Here is a 12,500-nt window from a genome sequence, read left to right as displayed (position 1 = left end):
AAGCATCCCGCACCTAAAGAAGCACACCTAGGACGGGAGGGAACGGGACCGGACAGGATGGAACGGGACGGGATGGAACGGGACGGGATGGAACGGGATGGGACGGTATGGGACGGGATTGGACGGGACGGGACGGGACGGGACGGGACGGGACGGGACGGGATGGAACGGGACGGGACGGGACGGGACGGGACGGGACGGGACGGGACGGGACGGGACGGGATGGAACGGGACGGGACGGGACGGGACGGGACGGGACGGGCTTCATGCAGAACCATTCCCGCGGCCAATACAGTTCCGTTGCTGCTGGAAGGAGGAGGTGGATGATGGTAATAATGGTGATGATAATTGTGATGATGATGGTGGTGATGATGATAATAGTAATGGTGATGGTGAAGATGAGGATGATAAGTAGAAGGGGGAGGAGGAAGAGGAGGCCAAGGAGGAAGGAGAAGGAGGAGGAGAACGAGGAGGAAGAGGAGGAAAAGGAAGAGGAAGAGGAGGAAAAGGAGAATGGAGAGGAAGAAGAAGAGGAGGGAGAGGAGGAAGAGGAGGAGGAGGACAAGAAGGACGAGGAAGTAGAGGAGTAATATGCGGAGAGGGAGGAGGAAGAGTGGAGGGATGAGTAATAGGAGGAGGAGAAGTAGAAGGATAAGTAATAGGATGAGGAGGATTAGAAGGATGAGTGATAGAAGGAGGAGGAAGAGGAGGAGAAGGAGGAGGAAGAGGAGGGTAAGGAATAGAAGGAAGAGTAACAGGAGAAGGACGAGGAGAAAGAGGAGGAAGAGGAGGAGAGGAGAACAGAAGGAAAAAAGAAGGAGGAGGAGGAGGGGAAGGAAGAGGAAGAGGATAAGGGCGAGGAGAAAAAGGAAGAGGATAAAGGCGAGGAGAAAGAGAGGGAGGAAAAGGAAGAGAAGGAGGAGGAGAAAGAGGAGGAGGAGGAAGAGGACAGGAAGAAAAGGAAGAGAAGGAGGAGGAGGAAGTGTATGCGGGCGGGCGGGTGCCTGACCACACTTCATGCTCACATGGGACAACTCATCCCCCTCGCGTAGATCCACTGGTCCAGCCACCCGATCTGGGAACGAACGTGTACCTGCAGAGAGGAGCGGGAGATACTGGACCAGTGGTTTTCAACCTGGGAGCCATGGGGCCCCAAGGGAGCCATGGGAATCCCCAAGGGAGCCATGGGAATCCCCCAAGGGAGCCATGGGAATCCCCAAGGGAGCCATGGGAATCCCCAAGGGAGCCATGGGAATCCCCCAAAGGAGCCATGTGAATCCCCCAAGGGAGCCATGGGAATTCCCCTAGGGAGCCATGGGAATCCCCAAGGGAGCCATGGGAATCCCCCAAGGGAGCCATGGGAATCCCCCAAGGGAGCCATGGGAATCCCCCAAGGGAGCCATGGGAATCCCCAAGGGAGCCATGGGAATCCCCCAAGGGAGCCATGGGAATCCCCCAAGGGAGCCATGGGAATCCCCAAGGGAGTCATGGGAATCCCCCAAGGGAGCCATGGGAATCCCCAAGGGAGTCATGGGAATCCCCCAAGGGAGCCATGGGAATCCCCCAAGGGAGCCATGGGAATCCCCTAAGGGAGCCATGGGAATCCCCAAGGGAGCCATGGGAATCCCCAAGGGAGCCATGACAAGGATTTATGGAAGACTTGGCCTGCTTTTATGCAAATTATAGATTTCTTTATAACGTGAGGAATATGAATATAAAAAAGAAAAATCCATCACTCTGTCTTGGCAGAAGATGGCTTCGATTGTCAGTTTTTTTTAACAAACCAAAGGTTTTCTCTTCATCAACATTTTATTATTATTTATCTATCTATTTATTTATCTATTTTAACTTTTTTGGCGTGGAGAGATTTTGGAGAAAAACGAAGTGGGGGTGGGAGCTACACGTATGTCGAGAATTCATTAAAAGAGAGGAATCGAGTGGAAGAGGTTAAGAACCATTGTATTGGTCTATCGAAGGCAATCCGCCTGAGAGATTGGGAACTCGGATTGAAAGGCATCACCTTTACCTTAAGAATACATAGGACAGCCGAGGTAAGTGACACTCACCTCGAGCCGCTGGCTCTTCGTGAGTACGGAGAACGATCGGTGACGACCTCGCCGCAGCGCCTAAGGAAATGTGCAGCGATTTGGTGTCAATGTGAGCTCGAACACAGCAGAACGGACATTTGCACCTCAGAGCAGACACCTGCTCCTCAGAGCGGAGACTTGGTCCTCAGAGCGGACACTTAGTCCTCAGAGCGGAAACCTGCTCCTCAGAGCGGACACCTGCTCCTCAGAGCGGATACCTGCTCCTCACTCAAGCCAATGTAAACACAAGGCTGAACGCAGAGACACTGAGGTCTACGTATCGGCCTAACCACAAACCGCACCACTCGGTTATCTTTTAGTTTTTTTTTAATTCATTATTAGTCTTTATCTGGCTCGATTTTAAAATTGGAAAACGGTAAAGAGTATGTATGGATTCCCTACACTGTTAAAGAACGTAATTACCTCCCTCTTTTGTTTCGCTCTTCATCTCACTTAAGACATGTGAAATAATGATGCCAAGTTTCACCCTCCTCCTCCCCCAAAAACAATATATATATATATATATATATATATATATATATATATATATATATATATATTATATATATATATTATATGTGTATATATATATGTATATATATATACATACATAGATACATACATATACAGTATGTATATATATATATATATATATACATATATATATATATATATGTGTGTGTGTGTGTGTGTGTGTGTGTGTGTGTGTGTGTGTGTGTGTGTGTGTGTGTGTATACCGCGGGAATAAATTTTCTCTCAGGCAGGCTTGGTTAAAAGCAATAGTAATACTGATAGACATAAAAATAGATAAGTGAGAAAAAAAATAAAAGGAACAATAAGGTGAATTGACTATAAACAATGTGGATGGACTTCCGCAACTGGTTCTGCCTCATTACTCATACTCGTTCTTCTCCTTCCCCTTCGCAGGTTTCTCCTCAGCCTGTGACTGACTGAAAGCTGTCCAGCGACACTATCGTCCCGACCATTTCCGCCACCCCGTCAGTGCCTCCACCGCCGCCATGCCAGAGGGGAGCCGCTGCCACCTGTGTCACATCCACGACCACGCGTCGCCGGCCTCCCTCCTCCGCACCAACCCTCTCAGGTCCTCGGGGGAGAACGCCCACGGCCACGACCACCACCACCGCAATGGTCACCACCACAACCACCACAATCACCACAACTACCACGGGCACCACAACCACCACGGCCACAGCCACGGGCACCACTCCTCCAGTCGAGAGCTCTCGACGTCGAGGAACCGCGACCAGGACCAGGTCCGGTCGAGTGCCCTGGCCCGCCTGAGCGAACACTCGCACTCCCTGGCCGGGAGCCGGGCCGGGAGCCGGAACAGCACCCTCTCCCGCGTCCATGAACAGCCCTTCTTCGCCCCGGACCCAGACGTCACCGCCCCCGCCACTGCCGCCGCCGCCGCCGCCTCGCGCCGGAAGGGCAGCCGCGGAAGCAGCATCCGGTCCCGGGAGTACGGTGACAACGTATTCGACGACCCCATCAGCATCAACCCGGACATCGAGGTGGACCGGAGATCCGGCAAACGGAGTCGCCACAGCAGTAACAGGTCCCGGTCGAGGGACCGGTCCCGGGAGCGGGACTTCGCCGTCGTGACCACACACCACACGCCCCCCGAGCGTCACTCCTCCATCGGGAGCCGCCACCGGGAGTCCATCGGTCACATCAACCACGAGCCAGACATCCTGACGAGCGCCCTCCCGCGCGTGCACTCCGACAGCAGGTCGAGCACCCTGTCCCGCGCGGGGCGTGGGGCGGACAACTTGAGCAAGCTGGGCGGGAGCAACCTGACGCTCGCGCAGGACACGGAGCAAGACTACTACGTGCACGTGCAGCGCGCCAAACTCAAGGAGGAGAGCAAGGACCGATTCAACCTTCAGACCGTAGTGCTCATCGGATGCTACACGATCCTGGTAAGTCCCTTGTATCCCTTTGGTTAGGTCTGACCCTTCTATAAGGCGGTATCTACCTAAGAACATAAGAATGGAGGAACTGTAAGAGACCATAAGGCCTACACTAAGCAGTTCGATGTCCCTTACCACCTGTTATTCCCATCCATAGAGTTATCTGACCTTCTCTTAAAGCAATCAATAGTTTCAGCACTCACTACATAGTTGATAAGTCTAGTCCATTCGTTCACCACTCTGTTCGTAAACCAGTTCTTACCTATTTCTTAAACCTAAAATTGCCCTAGATTTGTCTCTTCCGGCGTGTCTTCATCAGTCCCGTGATGTGCTTTGGCAAATTTAGTTTTCGCTCACGCCAGGATCTTGGGTTCACCCAAGGGGAGGAAGGGGAGGTAGGAGCAGGTGACCTCGTGACGAAACGGGGTCTCGCCCCGTCCAGATTCCATTTCGCCGCGGGTCCGCTAATTACCTGTTGGATAAAACCATGTACCTTACACGTATAAAGTAAGCCTCCGTATCGAGAATGTCAAAAGCTTGGACGGGAATTCAGTCTGTCGAGACCCCACAAGACACGGCACCGCCATGTTTGAGGGAGGACCGTTGCGATCAAGTTGTAGATCTTTAGGTTTAAGAAGGAAATAGACAAGAACTGGTTTACAAATAGAGTGGTCAACAAATGGAATAGTCACTTACCATGTAGTGAGCGCTGAAACTATCGGTTATTTTAAAAAAAGGTTAGATAGCTTTATGGATGGGGATGACAGATGGTAAGGGATATGGGACTGCCTAGTGTAAGCCTTATGGTCTCTTGTAGTCTCCTTAATTCTTATGTTCTTAAGTTCTTATTCTTATTCTTGCTTTGTTGTTTCCTACTGTGCTTAGAAACAAATATACTTAATGACATATATCTTCATCAAACAAGTATGTTTACCTGTAAATTGGGGGAAGTGGGTTCAGTTGTGTTCGTGCAGTGGAAGAGAAAATTCCTGTCGAATCTACATTTGATGACTTAGATGTAACTGCCTGTTCCGCTCTTTTGCTTGCGTGAAATCCCGTTTCGTCATGGGAAAGCAGCAAAGCGGGCACGGAGGAGAAACACTGTATGTTCCTCGATAGAAGTTGTATCAATAGAGGCGACAGGAGTTTTGCCTCCCATGAAACACATGGAATCGGCATCGTCATCGTCGAATACTATTTGCTTGTCGTCATTGACCTCTTCTTCTTTCAGTTTGTTGTGGCCATCATCGTTGGAGTCGTCCTGTGTCAGCAAAACGGACTCTTTGGCCCCGTGGTAGGCGACCAGGCTTCCGCCGCAGACCTGAACGAAGGACGCCCTAACACCAAAGGATCCGCCGATGATCTGACGGGGAGGCCGGGCCACCACCCGGGCCGGCCGCCTCGCCTACGGAACGGCCGGCGTCCCAACTCTAACACAAACTCCCCGATTGACCCCGACTACGTCGACGTGCCCTTCGACGTCGTCGACCGCTCGCCCGTCTTCGAGGTTCCTGATACAGCAGTCCCGAACTCGGTCATCGGTCGCACCGGGTGGGAAGGGGGCCGGTCCATAGCGAGCCGGAGACCACCCTTCGGCGGGAACGGCAACCAGTTCGACAGTCAGGGCAACTTCGCAAAACCCGGTGTCATCAGCAGCCAGGGCGTGCCAGGTTCCTTCGATGGCCCTCACGGTGGCACCGACAGGAATGGACAACAAGGATTTGGCCAAGGAGGACACCCTCGGACAGGTGGGACTGGGAGGATAGGTCAGGGTCAAGGAGGTGGCGCTGGGGTGTCCAATGGGGGTCGGGGAGGTGGAGGAGGTTTTGGCCAAGGAGGCGACGTCAGAGCAAGTGGAGGCGGAGCTGGAGGGGGGTCTGGACAAGGAGATGTTAGATCAAACAGAGGTGGAATTGGAGGAGGAGGTGGACTTGGGCAAGGAGGGAATGCTGGTCCAGGTGGAGGTGGAGTAGAAGGATTTGGGCAAGGAAATGACGGAATACCAGGTGGACAAGAACGAGGAGGAGGAGGAGGAGGAGGAGAATTCGGAACAAATGGAGATGGAAAACAAGGTGGACCAGGAAGAAGGTTTGGGCAATTAGATGTAGCCAAACCGGGTGGATCGGGGGGAGACATATTTGGACAAGAAGGTACTGGCAAACAAGGTGATCCCGGAGGAAGATTTGGACAAGGAGTAAACGAACCAAACGGAGCTAGAGTAGGACCTGCCCAGGGAGGTAATAGCAGGCCAGGTGGGTCTGGAAGAGGAGTAGGAGGAGGAGGAGGAGAAGGAGGAAGAGGAGGAGGTACAGGCAGACCAGGTGGACAGGGTGTTGCCGGAACAAATGGACCTGGAGGCACAAGGTTTGGACCCGATGGGGCCTCAGGAACAGATGTATCTGAAGGAACAGGATTTGGAGGACAGAGTCCAGCCGGATCACGTGGACCTGGGGGAACAGGATTTGGACCAGGTGCTGCCGGAACCAGTCAACCTGGAGGCACAGGATTTGGACCTGGAGGGGTCCCAAGAACAGGTGCATCTGGAGGAACAGGAATTGGACCAGGTGTCGCAGGAACACGTGGACCTGGAAGCACAGGGTTTGGACCAGGTGCTGCCGGAACCAGTCAACCTGGAGGCACAGGGTTTGGACCTGGAGGCGTATCAGGAACACGTGCATCTGGAGGACAAGGTTTTGGATCAGGTGTCGCCGGAACACATGGACCTGGAAGCACAGGGTTTGGACCAGGTGCTACCGGAACCAGTCAACCTGGAGGCACAGAGTTTGGACCTGGAGGGACACCAGGAGCAGGTGTAGCTGGAGGCGCAGGATTTGGACCAGATTTTGCCGGAACAAGTGGACCTGGAAGGGCACAAGGAGCAGGTGCAGCTGGAGGCGCAGGATTTGGACCTGGTGCCGCCGGAACAAGTGGACCTGGAGGGGCACAAGGAGCAGGTACAGCTGGAGGCGCAGGATTTGGACCTGGTGCCGCCGGAACAAGTGGACCTGGAGGGGCACAAGGAGCAGGTACAGCTGGAGGCGCAGGATTTGGACCTGGTGCCGCCGGAACAAGTGGACCTGGAGGCACAGGGTTTGGACCTAGAGGAACATCAGGAACAGATGCAGCTAGAGGCACAGGATTTGAGTCAGGTGCTGCTGGAACACGTAGACCTGGAAGCACAGGGTTTGGACCAGGTGCTGTCGGAACAAGTGGAACTGGTGGCACAGGGTTTGGACCAGGTGCTGTCGGAACAAGTGGAACTGGTGGCACAGGGTTTGGACCAGGTGCTGTCGGAACAAGTGGAACTGGAGGCACAGGATTTGGACCTGGACGGGCCTCAGGAACAGGTGCACCTGGAAGATTTGGGCAAGGTAACGCCGGACCTGGTGGTTCCAGAGGAGGGTTTGGTCAAGGAAATGCTGTTGAATTTGGTGGATCTGGAGGAAACTTTGGACAAGGAGGGAACGCAGGACCTGGTGGATCTAGAGGAGGAAGCGGTTTTGAATTAGGGAGTGCCAACAAACCAGGAGGAACTTCAGGAGGAAGCTTCGGGCAAAGAGGCACTGGGGGAAGTTTGACTCAAAGTGCTGCTGGGCAAGGAAACACAGGGTCCAGACACCCTGGAAGTCTCAACGGTTCTGGTGGATTCGGGCAAGGAAACAGCCCAGGAAATACTGGCGTAGGAACGGGAGGTACCGGAACAAGGGGAGGTGGGCCAGGAGGCACAGGGCAAAGTGCCGGAAATGGAGGTTCTGCGCAAGGCGGGTTTGGACTGGGAGTCACAGGCACGAGGGCACCTGGACAAGGAACCACCAGGCCAGGAACTACTGGACAGGGAGGTACCGGGCCGAGAACTACCGGACAAGGAGGTACCGGCCCGAGAAATACAGGAGCAGGAGGGTTCACCGGATCAAGAGCAGGATCTAACGGACCCGGTAACTTCAACTCCCCGACGGGTGAACGCGGAAACCTTCAGGGCGCAGGAATCAGCCAAAGGAATCCCTTCGGTACCACGGGCTTCAGGAACACTAACAGCCACACCGGCCACGGAGCCCTCGGACCCACGCTGGCAGGTCAAGGAGGAGCAGGTGGGCAGGGCGGCTTCACCTCACCCTCCGGAGGGCGGGGCACTCACTTCCCTACAGGGTCGAGGAATCCCAATCACCCTTCAGGAGCCAACGGTAAAGTAGGGCCGAGTGGCTCAGGCCGCCTTCCGGGGCAAAGTAGCTCCGGCGTCTTCTCCGGACCGGGTGGGTCCAACGGTCCGACAGGCCTCAACATGAGAAATGGACACACGGGATTTGGCAGCACCGGTCGAAATCCCGACCGGGGCTCCTCTGGTCTCGGAAATATCAAAACGCAAGTGAGAAACCTAAGCTCTTTTAACAGCAACAATAACAATAATAACATCAACAACAACAATAGAGCTGCAGGCACGGGACCCACTGCCCGAGGTGGACAGAGAGGCAATGGTTCTGGGTCATCTAATACTCCAGGAAGAACTAATGGGGTTGGAGATGACTCTGTTCTTGGTTTTACTGGGTCAGGCCTTCGCACAGGAGTAGATCCTCTTCGGACGGTGGGGATTCCGAAGCCTCCCGAACTCGAGGAGGGCTCCCGATCCACCATTCCCCTCGGAAGGTCCCTCAACGGGAGTCGAAACAGAGTACAGACCCTCAACTCCAACACACGACCCGGGCAAGCTGGCACACAATTCTTGCCGGGATTCAAGACAGGTCATGGAGGCAACGGAAACCCAGGGTCCGTCATCCTGAACCAAGGGATCGCAAACTCAACGTTCAACAGTGCAGGTCATCATCCCAAAGGCAACGGCGCCCAAAGTTTGGGTTCCGTCGGTGCAAACGGTCGACCGACAGGAGCGACCAGGGGAAACCCCGCATCTACTGCTACTGGAGGTGCGAGCTCCCTTCCCGGGGTTGCTCATGGAGGACACCCCGACGCGTCACCTGGGGTTGTCAAAGGTCTTGGTGGACTATTCGACCTTGCGCCTCACGTGCAAGACTCCCTTGCCGGATCGAACCTTGGCCTGGCAGCAGGAAACAGCGCTCCGGGTTCCTCGGGCAAAGGCAACAATCCATCCTCATCCACAAGGCCAGGGGTCGGGACAGTTCAGGGAATCCCAGGGCGGAGCGGCGTGGTATCCTCTTCGAGTCAAGGGGGAAATGGAAGAGTAGGAGATGGAATAGGTGGGACGCCCTCTGAGGGCGCTCCTTCCCACAACTGGGATTCCGCCAAGCACTCGGCAGGAGGGTCCACGAAACCAGCCTCTCACAACTGGGATTCTGCCAAGCACACAGGAGCAGCAACAGGAGGGAGCAAGCACGCTGGTCACGGTGGAGCTCATCATCCTCATGGTGACGATCCAGCTCCCGGCCACCAGGGCCACTCGAAAGATGACGCGTCCCTGGCTGGCCATCCTCTTGCAAGCATTCTGTCCTCCCTTGTAAGTAAGGATGCTTTGCCGACAGGCTTCCGTCACGGTGGAGAGGCTCAAGGCAACCCCTCTTCGGGCCAGACGGCTTCGTCAGGAACCCATGGTCCTTCGGAAAGTGTGCTGCACCTGGACTGCAGCCAACTTAAACGACTTCCAAACGAAGGGAAGTCAGTGGCGCTGTGCCGCCCCACTCTGAGGAAGAAGGAGAGTCCTGAGCAAGCCTCTGGGTCGACGCATCTCAGCCGGCGCTTTTCTTCAGAATCGGGTGCCGGGGCGAACCGAGGGGGCCCCAACAAAAGGCTTTCTATTACCATCCATCACAACAAAACGCTGGACGCTGCCGCCAACACTAAGATCGCAAATGCCGGGGTTACTTCTTCCCGAGACTTGCGGTTCATCCAAGGTTCCCTCGAGTCTTCGGCCAAGCTCGTGGAGAACCCGAGGACCTCATCTCGAAGTAAACCGAAGCAACCTCGGTCCTCCTCCTCGGTCTCGCAAGCTCGAGAACATGTCCAGATCAGGCGGACTTCGCCCTTCAACTCCCAGGACAACAGGAATAGCTCTCAGGTCGTGCGGTCGTGGTCACACATGGACAACGCGGGAACTCTCTCGCGGGGCCAGGTACGCAGTGACGGCTCCTTCAGCTTCACCAACTGTAAGCCGAAAGATGCATGCTGAGTAGAGGCACTTGGGAAACGAACAGTAACTTTCCGGGGAACGCGGGTGAAGCCATGGTGACTATGGGTCACTCTGGACGTTCCAAGAAGGACGATGGCTCGCCCGCCGCGATAGAAGGGCTTCGGTGGCCGCTTCGTTGCCGCAACAGAGCACCCGCCCGTCCGCCCGCGTGATACTACGGCCAGGGTGAAACTAACCCCTGTGATAATTCTCAGCCATCTGAAGTATTCCGTCCATGTTTACTACTTTCCTCTTTCTCAAGCCTGCGTATCAAAGTTCCATCTTAGCCTCCACTGTCCTTCTGACTTATCCTTTCCTGTAGTACTCATACAAGATAGTGATAGTATTATTAGACATGTTAAAGTTCTATTTAAAACCTCAAATGTGAGGCAGAAACGCGTAAGTGCCATACGGCCACGACTAGGGCCCCGATGGAGTCCCAGGATAAGAAAAAGCGACCTCCCACCCTCCCCCTTCCAGAATCCTGACCAGGCACTTGGCGCCCGCAGTCCCTCCTGCAGGGAACGTCTTCCTGCCATCTGTGATACTCAGGAGTGCGGTCTCTCCGACGAATGTGGAGGGAGGAGCCCCCGGTGAGAGAGTCCGCGTTTAGACGGTTGGATCTGACCCCCATGGCGATGACGGGAGGAAAGGAAGTTGAGGAATCACGCTTCTCCGGGTCTCCACGTCATGGCAAGCCTTGGAGAAGGCGTTACTCTACACTGGGAGGGTCTTCAGCTTCCAATATGTTCGGCTTTTCCTCCTCCCCCTCTTCTGAAAGTCCGAGTTACAGCCTTGTTTTCTGTAACATTGATTTTCCACAGTGACTTTAAGGAAGAAGAAGTAGAATTAGAATAAGAAGAAAACTAAACGTAGACGTCTCTTGAAGCGTGTTAGAATATATACATCCTTCCGGAAGATATATACTCCTGATTCTTACTTGTCTAATCCGTACCAAGGATATCACAAAACAAAAAAGAAGCAAAGAAGTAGAAAGCAAGTCTCTCCAGCTCGAGGACAACTTTCGCATTAGTTTGAAAACTCGGCTTAAGAAGAGATTGACAGCCCGATGGAACTATAGTCTGACGACTTTGTGATGCATCACTTGGGCTTGAAGAGTCACCAAGTGACTTCGACAGTTTTACGGGTCACCTCTTCTCATACTCTCGGCACATGGATGACGAGATCCTCCCTTTCACCTTGAGCCACCGACAGAGGTCAGAGGACGGCACGAGAGAGATTACTCGGCCGTTGTTCCGAAGTCCGGTCTTTGCCAGGGACAAAGTGTCTGCAAAGAGTACCCACGTACACGAGACGCAATTCACCGCGTGCCCAATTCAGCTATGACTTTAATCTACCCGTGCACCCCTCTGAGTCAATGTGTTCCCTGCCAGGTCTGTGCCTTAGGGATTAAAGAAACGCCGAGTAGTCCCCGCCTCGCCGTCCACAAGTAACGGGTCCGCAAATTCAAAGCCTTCTCGTTGCGTGACCACCTTAGGCGGGTCCTCACCCCAACAACCATCTAGTCCACTATCTTTAGTATCGTACTTAGCCCAGACACGTCCCCACTCTCCTGCTACCTTCTCGCCTACGCGTCCACAGCCTCCACGTCCTCCGTGGCCACCTCATCTTCATCCATCACCGTGACTGTAAACATGACCACCTCAGTGGCGTGGAGACCGGTTTCCGTGCCTTGACCCCGCGGGGTCTCCCTCCCATTGAGGCCATCGGCAGATCGATGTGCCTTTTCATTTTCTCCCCTCGTCAGCCTCCATGGTCTGAAAGTATGTTGGCGACTGTGAACAATACGTGCGTGATTTACGAGACAGACTTCCTGAAGCGTTACGTCGACGCAAGGCAGAAACCTTAAAGTGTCCATGAGAAGAGCATCATAGAGAAGAAAGCTGCGATCCTTGGTTTTTTATCTTTAGGCAACTTTGTCATGGACAGAACATTCCTTGGGCGTCCTTGTGCAAAATGGGAGTGTGCAAACACATGTGTGAATGTAAACGAACATACACATAGATCAGTGAAGGGCGTGTCCAGAGGTAAAGCGCAAATCTATGGTCGACAGACAGAAGCAGGCCTTCCATCTCCGAGCCACAACTAACCGTTGTCAGACACTCCAAAGAGTGGGAGGCAGATGTCGCCGTGTACATAGTCTCTACATTTTCAAACATGTTTGTATATACAACCTGTACCTATAATCTAATGTTATACGCATTCTAGATGTCGAAAAGTGTGTAAATACTAGATAATTATCTATATAGAAAATGTAAATAGATACTTGAGCTTAGGGTTAGTCAGCCTTGTCCTGTACAAGAAAGAGTCGTTGAATTGCCAAAACCC

General features: G+C 53.7%; 1 protein-coding gene across 1 annotated transcript in view; it reads left to right on the top strand.

Annotated features, from left to right (window-relative positions):
* The window catches only part of LOC143024684 (uncharacterized), a 156,686-nt gene that overhangs the window by 143,901 nt on the left and 285 nt on the right, over positions 1 to 12,500 (top strand). Inside the window, exons 2-3 of the mRNA XM_076183684.1 lie at positions 3,015 to 4,027; positions 5,250 to 12,500. The exon at positions 5,250 to 12,500 is cut by the window's right edge and continues 285 nt beyond it. Coding sequence (XP_076039799.1) covers positions 3,107 to 4,027; positions 5,250 to 10,151 — 5,823 coding nt within the window. The 5' untranslated portion in view covers positions 3,015 to 3,106 and the 3' untranslated portion in view covers positions 10,152 to 12,500. The remainder of the gene's footprint in view (positions 1 to 3,014; positions 4,028 to 5,249) is intronic.

This window comes from Oratosquilla oratoria, chromosome 4, assembly GCF_046742065.1.
Source record: "Oratosquilla oratoria isolate Oo_2021 chromosome 4, ASM4674206v1, whole genome shotgun sequence".
Classification (NCBI taxonomy): Eukaryota; Metazoa; Arthropoda; class Malacostraca; order Stomatopoda; family Squillidae; genus Oratosquilla; species Oratosquilla oratoria.
The sequence above is the reverse complement of the archived record's forward strand: the minus strand, read 5'-3'. Positions and strand labels throughout refer to the sequence as shown.